This window comes from Rana temporaria, chromosome 9 (assembly GCF_905171775.1).
Source record: "Rana temporaria chromosome 9, aRanTem1.1, whole genome shotgun sequence".
In the NCBI taxonomy this organism is placed as follows: domain Eukaryota; kingdom Metazoa; phylum Chordata; class Amphibia; order Anura; family Ranidae; genus Rana; species Rana temporaria.
Window position 1 is genome coordinate 38,815,839 of NC_053497.1, and position 16,743 is coordinate 38,832,581.

General features: G+C 41.7%; 1 protein-coding gene across 1 annotated transcript in view; it reads right to left on the minus strand.

Annotated features, from left to right (window-relative positions):
• LOC120913350 (cytochrome P450 2G1-like) overlaps positions 1-16,743 on the minus strand; it is a 40,486-nt gene that overhangs the window by 2,305 nt on the left and 21,438 nt on the right. Inside the window, exons 4-8 of the mRNA XM_040323226.1 lie at positions 13,776-13,936; positions 9,905-10,081; positions 8,916-9,057; positions 7,890-8,077; positions 3,612-3,753 (exon numbers count right to left, since the gene is read on the minus strand). Of these exons, the coding sequence (XP_040179160.1) occupies positions 3,612-3,753; positions 7,890-8,077; positions 8,916-9,057; positions 9,905-10,081; positions 13,776-13,936 (810 nt within the window). The remainder of the gene's footprint in view (positions 1-3,611; positions 3,754-7,889; positions 8,078-8,915; positions 9,058-9,904; positions 10,082-13,775; positions 13,937-16,743) is intronic.

Sequence of the window (16,743 nt, forward strand, 5' to 3'; positions counted from 1 at the left end):
GAAGTGAACTGATAACTTGGTATAGTGTGATGCTGATGTTTGAATGGTCTTAAGGTGGCAATGCACCTTTATCCCTGTAAAACTGTATATCTATGTGCACAGATCGCAGTGCATTTGTGCAATGTGAATGCATTTATATATATATATTTTAAGGTTTTTGAATTTGGAAATTTTGTAAGCCACTGGATATTATCAACAGAGGGAAAAGCGTATATTGACCTGTGGACAGGTCTGAAGGTGAGCATATATGTGGACTGGTGGTGGTTCCAGTGCCGATCCTGACCTCCCTGGGGCCCTAAGCAAAATGACATGGCACATTAAAAATGAGAAGCGGGGGGCGCTGGCAGCAGTGACATGTCACATTAAAGAAAGTTGAGAAGCGGGGGGAGTGGGTGTTCTGCTGTCGGAAATTACATCTTACATTAAATTGAGAAGCGGGGGGTGCTGACTTCTTACCTCTTCTCCCCTGCAGCCAGTGAGTTGAGAAGCGGGGTGAGGGGGCAAAAATGACTTCTCACCAGACGGGGCCTCTAGTAATTTGGGGGGCCCTTCTCAGCTTTGCGGGGCCCTAAGCGCCTTGCATAGTGAGCCTATTGGGTGGATCGGCCCTGGGTGGTTCACAAGGTGTTGGAGGTGAAGTACACAGGAGGATACAAGTGTTTGGATTTCTACTGACCACATGGATCTCCTAATAATATTGATGCACAAAATACTGTAATATATTGTTTTTCACTATCATTTTGTATGTTATATGTAAATGTATTTGTGTGCATATTTTGTGTTACTGTGAACTTGTATTTATTTAGGGATCCTCACCATTATTCATAAGGGTTTTACTTTTATTTCACTACAAGTTTACATTTTTATTTATTTAATTGATTTTATAATTTTAGTAGTAACTTTACACCATTCCACAGAGTTTATTGATCATTGGATATGTTAATACTGGAGATCCCATGGGGGGGGTTACACCATTGTTGTTATAGTGTAAGAAAGGTAGCGCTTCACAGCTTTGTTTGCATATGCCTCACACTCTAACAACTTCCTGTAGAAATAGCCTCCTCTCATGTTTTTTGTCATCTCTAAATTTTGAAACCACTTGCTTCCCAAGCACTTCTCTCCTACGTATAAAAATCATATTTTTTTGCTAGAAAATTACTTAGGACCCCAAAACGTTTTATATTTTTTTAGAGCTACAAAAACAAAAAAAACTGAGTTACAAAATTAGGTCTATCACTAAAATTACTGCTCTTGCTATAATGTTTGTGGTGATACCTCACATGTGTGGCACGATCACCAGTTACATATGCAGGCCAGACATGTGTGTTTCCCTTTGTGTGCAAGCATGAGGGTGGGGGCGCTAAAAAAAGTTTATTATTACTTACAGTATTTTTTTTGTTTTATTCTACACTACCTCTTTAATTTTTTTCTATATGCAGCCACCCTGCCTAATTCGATCCTCCTATTAAGCACCTCGGGCGGGCTGTGCGGCGGGCATGACATCTCCTGTGTATCATCACTGAGCTGGCCTGGCTGCCTGGGTCTGTGTTCAGCGATGACGCTGTAACGTGGTCCTGCCCCCCTAGACCGACTCGTGTGATAGGATGAAGACTGATTCTATCTACTATCACATGAGGCGGTCTAGGGGGGCGGGACCGTCCGTGTTACAGCGTCATCACCGAACACAGACCCAGCCAGGCCAGCTTCGTGATGATACACAGGAGAGAGGGGACAGGGAGCACTGCAGCCCCTGCAACTGAAAACGGCCACAGGACAGTCAGCCTACCGGGAGATCACCCGTTAGGCCAGTCCGGCCCTGCAGCAGTGACAGGTACTCTTTGCTGAAACATCTGGGGTCTATTAGACCCCAGATGTCTCCTCTGATCTTAAAGTAGTTGTCAAGGCAGAAGGTTTTTTATATTTTAAAAGAGAAGTATGGGTTTCTATTTTTTCTCTATTCATACTTACCTAAGTGGATGCAGTATCTGTCCCCCTGACGCCTCTGCACTGAAAACCGAGTGATTGAACTTCGCTGATCGCTCACTTTTCAGAGCTCCATGAGCAGAGAGCTGTAGACTGTCAGTCACAGCTCTCTGCTCATTTCCCTTCACGTTCAATGGAGCGCTGAGCTGTGGAGGGGGCGGAGCGGCCCATCTCAGCCTCTCAGCGGCTTGCTGAGAGGCCGAGACGGGTGGCAGTCCAGGCACCTGACGGATCTAGACTTCCATTGTTGGGATGACGCGCTGCTTGAATTGATATCTGTGATGTCAGCTCTGCTGAAAATGGGTCACAGGAGTACAAAACGAATTGCACTCCTGTGATCCATGGGAGAAGTGCAGCCAAACAAGCTTTGCCGGACTTCTCCTTTAATGCATTGTATGCATTAAGATAAAAAGCCTTCTGTGTGCAGCAGCCCGCCCAATACTTACCTGAGGTCCATCTGGATCCGGTGATGTTGCAGGAATGACTCGGCTGCCCTGGTCTCCCCTCCTCATTGGCTGAGACAGCAGAGCGGCGCCAATGGCTCCCACTGATGTCAATCAAAATCAGTCAGCCAATGAGGAGAGAAATGGGGCAGGGCCAGGTCACAGCACCATGTCTGAATGGACACAGGGAGCTGTGGCTCGGGTTTCCACCATAGCAAGCTGCTTGCATGTTGGGGCATGCAACAGGAGGGAAAGGGCCAGGAGCACCGTAGAGGGACATGAGAAGAGGAGGATATGGGCTTCTCTGTGCAAAACCACTGCACAGAGCAGGTAAGTATAACATGTTTGTTATTTTTATCTTAAAAAACACAAGACTTAAGTATCAATTTAACAACATTGGGCCAGATTCACGTAGCGCAGCGGATCTATAGATCCGCTCGTTCTACGTGAATTAAGATCCGCTCCCGCAAGTTTAGGAGGCAAGTGGCTAATTCACAAACCACTTACCTCCAAACTTGCGACGGCGGATCCTAAATCCCCCAGCGGAATTCAAATTCCGCGGCTAGGGAAGTGTCATATTTAAATCAGGCGCGTTCCCGCGCCGATTTAAATGCGCATGCGTCGTCCGGGGAATTTCCCGGCGTGCATTGCTCCCACTGACCTCACTAGGACGTCAGTGGTTGCGACGTGAGCGGGACTTGCGACGCGCGTGTTCGTGAATCGGCGTATGCAAACGACGTAGGAAAATTTAAATTCGACGCGGGAACGCCGGCTATACTTAACATTGGCTGTGCCTGATAAAGGAAGGGGTAAGTATACGACGGAAAACCGCTGCGGAAACGACGTAAGAACACTGCGACGGGTCTGCGTACGTTCGTGAATTTGCGTATCTTGCTGATTTACATATTATTTATCGTAAATCAGCGGGAACGCCTCCGGCGCCATTTTTAAATTGAAAAAAAGATCCGACAGTGTAACACATTGTAACACTGTCGGATCTAGCCCTATCTATGCGTAACTGATTCTATGAATCAGGCGCATAGATAGGACCAGTTTACGTCAGAGATACGATGGTGTATCTGTAGATACACCGTCGTATCTCTTTGTGAATCTGGCCCATCAAGTGGAATCGACTGGATATTTGAAAATGATTAGCTAAACTTGTAAGTAACTAAAACATAGTACCTGCAGAAAACGTCATGAAGGCGTCACTCTTCTTAAAAGTGCCATTGTCATTAAGAAAATGTCCAGGGTCAAATGTATCAGGATTTTTGAACTGTTTGGGATCCTTCAAGACAGACGTTAAGACTGGGACAACTAAAGTTCCCTAAAAAAAAAAAAAAAAAAAAAAAATTTGTTAACTGGAAACAAACATTAAGGAAGCCTTAAAATGGAAGGAATGCAGAATATAGTTTAGGATATTACATTTTTTAGTTAGTCCAACTCTAGGTTCAACATGAAAAATAATTTGCAGAGGGGCCACAAGGGATAAAAAAGCTTGTTAAGTCTGGGGGGGGGTTACAGAATAGGCAATGTTACTTACGTGATGGCCAATTCCAGTGCTCTTTTCCTCTCGCCAAAAGCTGATATGTGTATGGAACCTCTGCCATATTATATACAATGCAAAGGTTTTAACTCTGTGTTGTACGTGGTGGGGGGGCGAGCATGGTGGTAGCAGCTTACAGAGGCTGTGGTGGACTGGTTGAAAGGAATGAAGGAATTTACTAAACCAGGAAGTGGGTATGTAAGTAATATAGCTTCTTCTGCAACCCCAAGACTTAATGAGCATTGGTCCAAACTAACTATTTAAAGTCACATGAAACCTGGAGGTCAGCTTTAAAGGCTAAGGGCCAGATTCACAAAAGGGATAAGACGGCGTATCTGCTGATACGCCGTCGTATCCCTGTTTCTATCTATGCGACTGATTCATAGAATCAGTTACGCATAGATATCCCTAAGATCCGACAGGTGTAATAGTTTTACACTGTCGGATCTTAGGACGCAGTACCGCGGCCGCTGCTGGGGGGATTTTGCGTCGTAAACCAGCGTCGGGTATGCAAATTAGCAGTTAGGGCGATCCACGAAATTTTTTCCCGTCGTTACGTCGCCGCAAGTGTTAGTTTGCCATCGCAAAGATAGGGCTGCTTTTACAAAGTGTAAACTTAGTACACCATGTAAAAGTATACCTGTCTTTCCAGCGTCGCTTTCGATTTTTTTTTTCATTTTTTATTTTTCCCGGCGCAAGTCTTTTTTACCCGTCGCGATTCACAAAACGTCGGCGCGTCGTAACTTCGCGCAAAGCACATCGGGAAATTTGCGACGGGAGCATGCGCAGTACGTCTGGCACGGGAGCGCGCCTAATTTAAATGGGACTCGCCCCATTCGATTGGGCCCGCCTTGCGCCGGACGGATTTAGGATACACCGCCGCAAATTTCCAGGTAAGTGCTTTGTGGATCGGCACTTAGCCAGAAAATTTGCGGCAGTGTAACCTAAATCAGTTACGTTACGCTGCGCCGCCTGGCTGTGAATCTGGCCCTAAGTTTATATTTTCCAGAAAATAGCATATGAAGTCAGGGGGCCCCAGTAGAAAAACTGTGTCGCTTTGTAGAACATTCATTAAGTTTATTGTCATACCTGTATGCCCATTAGGCTCCCCTGGAAGCCTGGTCAAAATCACCCATTTAACAATCCCCAACCAAGGGTTTTTGTGTCCTAACAACAAGGCAGGACATGGGGAATGCTTACTGGGAGTTTTCGGCCAGGCCTCAAGGGGGCACAAATGGGCTACAGGTAGGACAATACAATTAATGAATATTTTACAAAGCTGCACAGTTTTATATTACCTACTGGGGCCCCTTTACTGTCGAGAATATATTCTGGAAAAGTGTAACTTTAACCTACTAAACTAATTTTCTTCTGTTCAGATGTGCCAGTGAATGTTTGGTATTCCCAGTTAGGTGCCGGTTAACTGGTGAGATCCAGAGAGGAGCCTACATTTAAAGTTTGAAAGAGTGGAAGAGGGCGCTATTAATATTAATACCAATTATGCAATACCTCTCAGTGGGAGGATGTGATACCTCTTAGTGGGAGGATCGCAATGGTATGATTAAAGTAAATAAATTAGTTTAAACACTCCAGTGGACAAAATACAAATATAACAATATAAAATTAATTATGTCTCTACCGTTACTATACAGTGATTTACCATACACAGGTGAGTTATTAAATACAACAACTAACTGATAGAAAATGTGTCCAATGAGCAAAGTCAACAATGACGTGTCTCTTGAATGACACCTCAAAAGGATGCATCAAGTGAAAAAACAAAGTCCATAGGTGATTGCCTTTGCAGGTGAATTCTATCCAAAATCATGCAAAAGAGTCTATGTGATACTGCAGCCACCACCATTTACTGAGACTTCACCCGATGTGCTCTTGACAAGGGATATGCTTACCAGATGCAGTGGCCCCTTTAATTAAAAAGTGGGTCGTTAGAGCTGAGCAGGTCTAAGTGCCTCGAACACCACCGTTCAGACTGCTGCTATCATGCGGCCATTGATATCCAGGATTCCATCACGCAAAACAAACAGGAGAAGCTAATAGTGCATTACCATTTATTAAAATTTAAAACCATAAAAAAACGCTGATTGGCCCCTTACTTTTATGAGTGCCTGCCCGGCACTAGGATTGCATGCGTCTCTGACAGGACCTGATTGAACTCACACCGGTCTCTGTATGCAGACAGTGGGTCCGTAGCTGTAGAGTAAGAGCGCGGGGTCAGCTGGTGAGCGGGGATGTCAGACTGCCTCCGACATATGTTTCGTGGGTAACCACGTCATCAGGGGGGCGTGTCTGACCGCTGGGGATTGTGGTATTTGTAGGCAGACACTCATTGGACACATTTTCTATCAGTTAGTTGTTGTATTTAATAACTCACCTGTGTATGGTAAATCACTGTATAGTAACGGTAGAGACATAATTCATTTTATATTGTTATATTTGTATTTTGTCCACTGGAGTGTTTAAACTAATTTATTTACTTTAATCATACCATTGCGATCCTCCCACTAAGAGGTATCACATCCTCCCACTGAGAGGTATTGCATAATTGGTATTAATATTAATAGCGCCCTCTTCCACTCTTTCAGTCCATTGCACTATATATTTATTTTGTCACAGAGGAGCTGCTTGTCACTATAAGTATTCAATAGTACTTCACTTTGTGATTAATTATTATTACTTATTCATTTGGCGCGGAAATACACCCCATTTACATTTAAAGTTTATCTGAAACCAAAACTTTTTTTGGAGCAAAGAATGGTTAAAAACCCTGTCAAATATTTGTCTGTATCCCATTGGCAGATTTCCCCCTAAAATTCTGCCTTTAGACACAACAAAACATAAAAAAAGATCTTTCCAAATTAGGAGAAGTCCTCTCTTAGACAGTTTTCATGAGAACAAGTGTTCCCATTGGAAGATTTCCCTCTATTCCTAACCAGTGGCAACCAAACTCTGGAAGATAGAAGTTCTAGCCTTTCAGTATGTAAAGGTATAACAAATCCCTGTCCCTGAGGCATTAATTTCCGAATGAAGTACATTCCCTTCTCTTATAAGGTGCTAGCTTCATAAGAAATATTACTACAACCAATTTACCTTTAAATACAATTTTTCTCCCCCCCCCCCCTATGGTGCCTGTTCATCATTCATTATTTCTTGCCCCTGAAGGCAGTTGAACCCTGCGTGTCCTACTGGTGGTGCTGAAACCTTGAGGTAATGTTCTGTGACAATTTATTACTCAGATTCTTTTGTAAATATTATAGGTGTGCTGTCCCTCTGGGACATGGGGATTTTGGTACGCAGCTTCCAGGCACTCAAGGGATTAACATAATCTGCTTGGATAGTAGAAGGATAGAAGGCTATATTTGAACCTGGGAATTAAAATGCCACACCAAAATGTACCCAAAAAAGGTTTATTCCAAACATAAATAGGATTCTATTCATGTTTGGAATAAAACTTTATGACTTTAATGATGATGGGTAACCTTAGGGTGGCTAAAGGCAGCTCAATATTTTCAAGTGAACATTACATGACAATTAAAAAAAAAAAACTTGCAAAAGCTGGCTAGCTTCTTAATAGCAAGGAGGCGATAACAAGTGCCTCTTGTGTGCAGAGGCACGCACTATTGCAAATACAGCTGATCCTTCAATTTAGTATGCAACAAAGAAAAGGATAACAGTTTTATATGCACTATTGTTAGTGATTGGTTAGTGAAGTGGCCCAGTAGGTCCTGGCATTGGAATGACTCGTGTGAAGGTAGGAAGATATTGTACCTTCCAACCTATCATCCTAAGAGAGATACTTCACATTCACTATCAAACTTAGGTCTTATGGAATCACATACTAGATAGACAGACAAAACACAGATACATCTAAAACCATCTTAAAACTCTGAGAAGAGCACCTTTGGAATGTGATATCCTCTAAAGGTGGTGTCCTTGCTGGCTGCATGGGGCACTCCTGCTGGTATAATATCAGCAAATCTCTGGATTTCGTGAATGACGGCATCTGTATATGGCATCTTACTCTTGTCCTCCACTGATGGACAGCGATCACTGCCTATTGCATTGTCAATCTCTTTATGGATCCTTTCTGAAGAACACAAAAAGAGAAGATAGTATAAAATGTAAGGTGTTGTCACATCTGTATTTATTAATTTATAAGAGATCAGTGATATTCATACATTAGAAATCATTTGTGTGTTTGTCACATGCAGTAAAGCATACTAACATGAATGAGCCCCCAAAGGTGATGTCAGACAATTTTTTATTTGTCTAGTACACATTTGGACAATCAATTTGCCAGAACTCTTGCAAGTACTTTAACGGCAGACTTTAAAAGAGATATACGACTCAGTTAGCAGTGGATCCCTCCCAGGTTTTAGTAGCACCACTATGGTGGCTTCACACATCGAGGTTGTGAGTTGGTTTTGGCGGTATACACCTCCTCATATACGTACTCTGAAAAGCTCAGGCAAATAAACCCTACCATAGCGGCGAGAGCTCTCGAAGACATGTCAGGCTACAGCCGAGTTTTAACCACGCCACCCTCCCCCCCTATATTTTAGCCAGAGAGAGGAGTATGTAAGAGGTTTTCCTGGAACCATACGACCAGAGAAAATTGATAAACTTTGCTTAGACTGAACAGAAGAGGGTCTTAAGAATATAAACCAGGAAAGTCTGTAATAGCTACAAAAGTCTTGGGAGAATGTTCTTTTTTAATATTAGGTAGGCACACTTGACCTCCTTCCAACCTGCTTCCAGTGAGTTTTGCACACCCAAAGGGATGAAAAAAATGTTTGAAGCAAAGGGAAGCCCATCAACACGGGCCCTTGTTCATCAGGCAGGTCCGATGAGATGGAAGTGTACCTTTAAAATGATAGCAAGGCAGGAATCATCCTTATGGTTGTGGTAGGAACAGATGGTGTTACCTTGTATCTCAGGGTATTTTAGTAGTATCAGGAAGCCATGTCTCAGGGTCATACTTGTTGTCTCAGTCCCAGCAAAGAACAGGTCATTTACTGTTCCTCGTAAGTTTTCATTATGGAATTCTGTTTTGGGGTTGTTCTTTTCCTGAAAAATATTTTCAAAAAAATGTTAGCAGCCAAACACAACATACAGTTACTGCAATCCACATAAATTCAGTAAATATCTCTTTTTACTATCCAGCCCCACTAATAATAAATGATTCTCTCACTCTGAAACATACTCTTTTTTGATTTTAGCCTGCATATTGGTGGAGCATCAGAGTTGAAAAAAGCTTCTCCCCTCTTTCCCCTTTTACCTCTTCCCAGGAGTTTGGGCAGCTGCCATTTGGCAGAGGCACTGGACTATGCAGCTTTTACTGCAATGCTCACATATTAATAAGCAGGAGCATAATTTACAGCTTAAAATGTCCTTAAAATATGCAACAGAGCCACTGTATGTATACGTTATAATTTATATAATTTGACACTTCTGTATTTCTTACAAACCATGCAATAAAAGCTGAATTATCCTTTAAAACAGGGGTCTCCACATTTTTCAAACAAAGGGCCAGTTTATTGTTCTTTAGCCTTTAGGGGGGCAGGATTGTGGCCAGCAGGGGTAGAAAAAGCCCCGGGCCCAGCATTGGTGAGAATAAATATGGTCTCATAGTTTGCGATCAGTAGGATAAGGAGTAGTGCCCCTATTAGTAGGAGTAATGGTATCTCATCATTGGTATCAGTGGAAGAAAAAGTGCCCCCTTATTGGAGTCAGTGGGAAGAATAGTGCCTCATATCAGTGGGAGGAATAAAGCCCTGAGGGCCGGATAAAGGCTAGCAAAGGGCCACATCTAGCCCTCGGGCCGCAGTTTGGAGACCCCTGCTTTAAAACATAAATTGCATTAGAAAAGATGTCAGACTCTAGAGTCCAGACCAAGAAATGAAAACAAACTCACCTCTTCCATTTTAATGAGGAAGCAATCTATGAAGTCACGAGGGCAGTTCACATCCAGTGTCTCTTTATGAGTTTCCACCCTCTCCTGTAGAAACACTTGAATCTTTTCCATAAAATAGAAAATGTTCTGGTGGGGGCCAGGGACACGGCTCATTAAGGTTGGAAACATATTAAGAAGCTGAAACAAATGTTTAATTTAGGCACTAAATAATGATTAATACTGACAATTTTTCATAATACAGTACATTTTATAATAAAATACTGAACTTTATCACAACAAGTCTCCAATATTCTAAGTTTTCCTATCATTTACTAACCTACAACTATTCTTTGAAAAAGTTCTCCAACTGATGCTGGGCTGGAACTCAAACTCATTTGTACATACAGACATATTCTTCTTTAAAAGTCCTTTTTTTAACAGAGCAAGAGAATTATTTCCCCAGGGCATCATAGTAATTATGGATGAGCTGAACACCCCCTGGTTTGGTTCGCAGCAGAACATGCAAACAGGCAAAAAATTTGTTTGAACACGCGAACACCGTTAAAGTCTTTGGGACACAAACATGAAAAATCAAAAGTGCGAATTCTAAAGGTTAATATGCAAGTTATTGTCATAAAAAGGGTTTGGGGACCTGGATCCTGCCCCAGGGGACATGTATCAATGCAAAAAAAGTTTTAAAAAATGTTTTTCTCTGGAGCAGTGATTTTAATAATGCTTAAAGTGAAGCAATAAAAGTGAAATATTCCTATACATTTTGTACATGGGGGGTGTCTATAGTATGTCTGTAAAGAAGCGCATGTTTCCCATGCTTATAAAAGTTCCTGCACAAAATTAAATTTCTAAAGGAAAAAAAGTAATTTAAAACTACTCGCGGCTATAATGTATTGTCGTATCCCAGCAATACAGATAAAAGTAATTGGAAAAAAACAGCATGGGTCCGAACCAAAAAAGAAAAAATGCGTGGGGATCCCCCAAAAATCCATACCAGACCCTTATCTGAGCACGTAACCTAGCAGGCTGCAGGAAAAGAGGGGGGACAAGAGAATGCCCCCCTCCTGAACCATACCAGGCCACATGCCCTCAACATGGGGAGGATGTCCCCATGTTGATGGGGACAAGGGCATCATCCCCACAACCCTTGCCCGGTGGTTGTGAGGGTCTGCGGGCGGGGGGCCTATTGGAATCTGGAAGCCCCCTTTAACAAAGGGGACCTCCAGATCCTGACCCCCCTACGTGAATTGGTAAAGGGGTACCCCTACCATTTCACCAAAAAAAGTGTCATATGTAAAAAAAAACACAAGAGACAGCTTGGGACAAGTCCTTTATTAAAAAGAAAAAAAGAAAAAGAAATCCAACAATGTAATCCATTCTCGAGCGATACGGAGAAAAAAAAGCCGCCTCGATCCCGCCACTACGAACGATAAAGCCTCCATAGGAGGCGCCTGGCCAAATGACGCGTGACCCGTTTGACAGCTCTTTTATAGATGAGGGCGGGGCCACCAATCACATGTGCGGGTGACCCCACCCCCTCTGACGCAAGGGGAAACGCCGGACAATTAAATTAAAGCTTGTCTAAAGAAAAAAATATGGATTTGATTTGAATGAGTTTAAAGATGACTGTGACGGGAGTCACTTTGGGCGGGGGGCTTGTGGAACCCAGCTTAACTTAGAGAGCTCTGGAAACTCTTTGTCTAGCTTCCCAGGCCATCTTATGTGTAAGTTACCCTGTGTCTATTAGGGGCACAGGGTGACCGAGAACCCCAGTCGGGTCTGCACTAACCAGACTTACCGTACAACCACTCCAGACTCAACATTTCATGTTACCCCTATTATCCTATATGTGTGGTCTGTCTTGAAAGAATGAAGGGGCTCTTTCATTTGGGACAGTAATATTTCTAAAACACCATTCCTCAAGAAATTAATGAAGATAAATTCCACCTTATGTCTAAGACCGTTGCTAAATAGTTTAAGGTGTTATGTGTTAAGTGACTGTATCCTATTGTTTCTGTCTGGCTTGGGAGCAAAGTATTATGGGATGTATATGTGTATGTGGATTAGATGCAAGAGAGGAGGGGGGTTTTCTCCAGAAACCTCTCCCAATGATGGTCTACTGTTGGAGAGTTGAATACACCTGTGTGTCATGTTACCAGAGGAGGTAAAGTTTACCCCACCCTGTGTAATTATGCAAAGAGGGGGGATTATCCCTGAGTGTATATCTATTTGTGCCTGTGTTTGAATAAACAGTCTTATGATACTTAACCCTACACTAATGTCTCGACAAGTGACTGGATGAGCTGAGGGATCTTGAATCGTGCTGGTACTGGGCAAGGAAGCTTATATGGCAGACGTACGCCTCTTGAGTACGGGGATCCATCACAAAGACTCTCTGATGTTCTTAGGAAGTAAATGCTGGAGTTTTTGAGCATAGCAGAAGAAGGCTATGTCCCCCATTGATTGTAGGTGAGTAGGAGGGACACACAGTAAACCAGAATTTGAGGAGCGGAGGTTGCGAGGGAGGAGTAAGTTGAAAAGGTTCAGAGAGATAATGGGGTGCCAAGCCATGAAGAGCCTTATAGGTGAGCAAGAGGATCATAAAGTATATGTAAAACCTGATGGGTAGCCAGTGCAAGGACTCCAGGATAAGGGTAATATGATCACTTGTACCAGACCTAGTCAAAATTCTGGCTAGAGAATTTTGAACATATTGAACTTGATTTATAGCAGATTTAGGTAAGTAGAGATTGCAGTAGTCAAGACGGAAGAACACAAATGTATGGATCAGCTTTTCAGCTACAGTGTATGATAGCATAGGACAAAGCCGAGCAATTTTTCTCAAGTGGAAAAAAAAGATGTTCTGACAACATTTTGTACATGTGGCTTAAAGGTTAAACTAGCATCAAATATCACCCCCTAGATTTTTGAATTTAGACTGAACCTCAATTACAGTGTCATCTACAGATATGCTATTATGACTGGCCTTACACAATTGATGGGGAGTGCCAATAAGCATGCCTTCAGTCTTGTCACAATTTAATTGAGGGAAATGATGGGCCATCCAAGTTTTTACATCACAAATACAGTTGGATAGGAGAGAAACAGCCAAAATATAATCCGATTTAGTGTGTCATCAGCATCGAAGTGATAATTGAGCCCGTGTGATCTAAGCAGTTAGCCAAGTGGAAACATGTAAATACTAAAAAGTAAGGGGCCCAAGATTGAGCCCTGAGGAACACCGTACTTGACGAAAGCAACGTCAGACTGGAATCCACCAAGAGAAACAAAGCTACAGCGATTAGTGAGATTGATATGACTTTACTGTAAGAGTGGTAAGGATGTGGAATTCCCTTCCACAGGCGGTGGTTTAAGCAAGGAGCATTGATAGTTTCAAAAAACTATTAGATAAGCACCTGAATGGTCATACAGGGATATACAATGTAATACTGACATTAAAGCACACACATACTGTAGGTTAGACTAGATGGACTTGTGTCTTTTTTCAACCTCACCTACTATGTAACTATGACTTAATCCATTTCAGAGCCAATACTGAGACTCCAAATATGATTTCAAGGTGAGAGAGTAAAAGATTGTGGTCTACAGTATCAAAGGCAGAACTAAGATTCAGTAGAATAAGAATAGTTAGTGACCCGAAATAAGAAGCCAACAGAAGGTCATATTTTATCACTGCTTACAATCAATTAGGACACTAGCAGGTATTCAGCAGCAGACACATATATTCACTTTATTTTTTCTCTTTATCTTATTTTTCTTTTTGGTTCAACTTATAATTTTTGGTTTTAACTACACAATCCATATGTGTGCACATAGTAGCACAGGGGCTCAGGCACTTCTTCAATAGATATAGATTTACCTGTCCTAATCGGGAGCCTACCAGGATCCCAACGTCTTGAATATTTTTCAGAAGGCCCATGAACCTTTTGTCTTCGTAGTCGAATCTCTCACCGAATACAATGGAGCAGATGACATTAGAGACAGACAGTTTTAGCAGATGAGTTGGGTTTATTGGTTTATCTGTTATTACACAAACATAATCAATCAGCATTTTCATCCCAGACATCAGTATCCAAAATTTAACAAACTATTTCAGATGCATTAGGACCTTGAGTAAACAATAAATAATAAAATATTAGCTGGCCTGAACAAGGTGGGGTTGATTTACTAAAAGAGTACAATATGTTCACATTGGAAAGCACATTTTAATAGCTTAATGAATGAGGTGAAGCTAGATATACAATCATTTTGCTAAGTGAACAATCTTTACTACCTTAGGAAATTAACTTTATTGTTTTTCTTTGTCATTTTGTTTTTAAAATGCCAAACTGTAACCATTTAGCACTTCAAGAAGTGGAACATCTCCCATGGGATTTTAATGCAGCCAAATATCCACAGTATATATGTAGAAATAGAAATTTATTATACAAATGTGATAAAACCAATCAAATAAAAACAAAATTCATAGCATTCTAATTGTTCACAAAACAGTTTCATATACAATGTAGTCCTAAAAAGGAAGCATTAACAATACATATACATCATTCTGAAAATATACTGTGCCACAGTTTCCCAACACATTTCAATTGCTATTAAATCTTCATCAGGGGCAGGTAGAGGTACCTGCATGAAGGAATATTAAAAAGCATACGAACAAAAGATGTATGTGATCTTCATAAGTGATACATTCCTGAATCATATATTTCTTAGACAAGCAACGAGAAATAGACCATATATGGGTCCTTCAATATCCACCTTGGTAAAATCCTGGGGACCAAATAGAACCAAACATCAAACAGGGTGCCAGGAAGGCTTCCCACAGAAACTGGGGCGGAGACTGACGAAAATTGAGTGTATATGAGAGAGTGTAAAAGATTGTTCATTAAGTGATTATCAGGGGTTGCTCGGCTTACATAACAAATACTGTATTTATCAGTGTATAACACACACAGGCTTATAACACGCACCTTCATTTTAAGAGGGTAGTTTTGGGGAAAAAACATATTTTTTAAATAAACAATTTTCCACCAAAATAATGGTCAGTGCCCATCTATGCAGCCTGATTAGTGCCCATCTGCAGCCTCAATGCAGCCTGATCTGCGTCCATCTGCAGCCTCATTACAGCCTGATCTGCTCCTATCTGCAGCATGATCTGCGGCCAACTCCCATCAATGCAGCCTGATTGATGCCCATCTGTCGCCTCATTATCTGTCATCAATGCAGTGAAGGAAATCATTGAACCGTCATCTCCTGTTTACTCGGCTCTCAGTCGGCAGTCACATACACAGTCCCGCCTCCGCCATCGGCATTGGACCAGCTCCTGTGATAGACAGAACACTGATCCAATGCCGGTAGTGGAGGTGGGACTGTGTGTGTAATGTGAGAGCAGGAAGATAACAGGAGATGGCGGCTCTGAATTCCGGCGGCGCTCGTCCCCCTCCTTCCCCTCCGAGGTACATTATCGGCGTATAACACGCACCCATGGTTTGCCCCCTATTTTTAGGGGGGAAAAGTGTGTGTTAAACACCAATAAATACGGTATCTTTGATTTTAGAAAAAAAATACTTGTTAGTCTACCATTAATGCAATGTTCTTGATGATCAGGATGGGCAAGGTGGACTGCTATGAGCTTCTGACTTAGAGATGGAAAAGGTTCTACAAAGTATACAAATATCTATGGGTCAGTTTTATCAAAAATGCCCACTTGTAGTCAATTAGAAGAATTCCAGCAATATCTTTCTTAAAAGTTGTCAATGTGTCAACAGATATTCCAAAAAGAAAAAAAAGGTCTTCCAAAAAGTATACAATAAACAGTCTCCAGACCAATTGCTCTTCAAAAAGAAGGGCACTATTCTCACAAATGAAGCACCCATGAGTGCCATTACATGATATACGAGTCAACATGTTGAAATAAAAAAAAATCCTGAAACATTGGCCTATTCTTGTGGAGGATTCCACTATAAGACCCCTTTCACACTGTAGGCATTTTTCATGTGCTTTAGCGCTAAAAATAGCGCCTGTAAAGCGCCTGAAAAAATCCTCATCTGCAATCCCAGTGTGAAAACCTGAGTACTTTCACACTGGGGTGCTGCGCTGACATGACGTCAAAAAAAGTCCTGCAAGCAGCTTCTTTGAGGCGCTTTAGGAGTAGTGTATACACCGCTCCTAAAGCGCCCCTTCCCTTTGAAATCAATGGGCAGCGCCGCCAAAACGCCTCGGCAGTGCAAAAGTGTGAAAAACACACCCAGAAAACACAGTTAACCCCTTGATCACCCCTGATGTTAACCCCTTCTCTGCCAGTGTCATTAGTTCAATGTCAGTGCATATTCTTAGCACTGATCATTGTAACAGCCTATGATTCATCAGCCTATGAATTTCTGCACAGAGCACTGGTGTTCATCATCTGTTGTTTAATTATTCAAGCACTTATGGACTATATCATTTAGTTTTTTCTATTTTTATTTTTCACTTATTGGTCATCAATATATTTTTAATTCTATTAACCGGCATGAGATTGTTTGCAAATACTGTAACTGATGCATCTATAACATTGTATATATCAGTTTTATTATTACCTATGTTACTAGTCACATATTAGTTTATTACTAGCCTGGTTTTGGTATTTATAATTTTGGTGATTGAATTCCTCAAATCAATACCCATGCCACATGGTTAGGGGGTCAGGGCGATTTAATTTTCTTTCTATGTTTTTTCTGTACTCCCAACTTAATAAGCTGCGACTTAGTTTTGCAGTTGTTCTTTCCTTTTAGCACTTCTAACGCAGTTTCTTCCATTGTTTCCACTATAACTTTTGCGCAAACCAATTA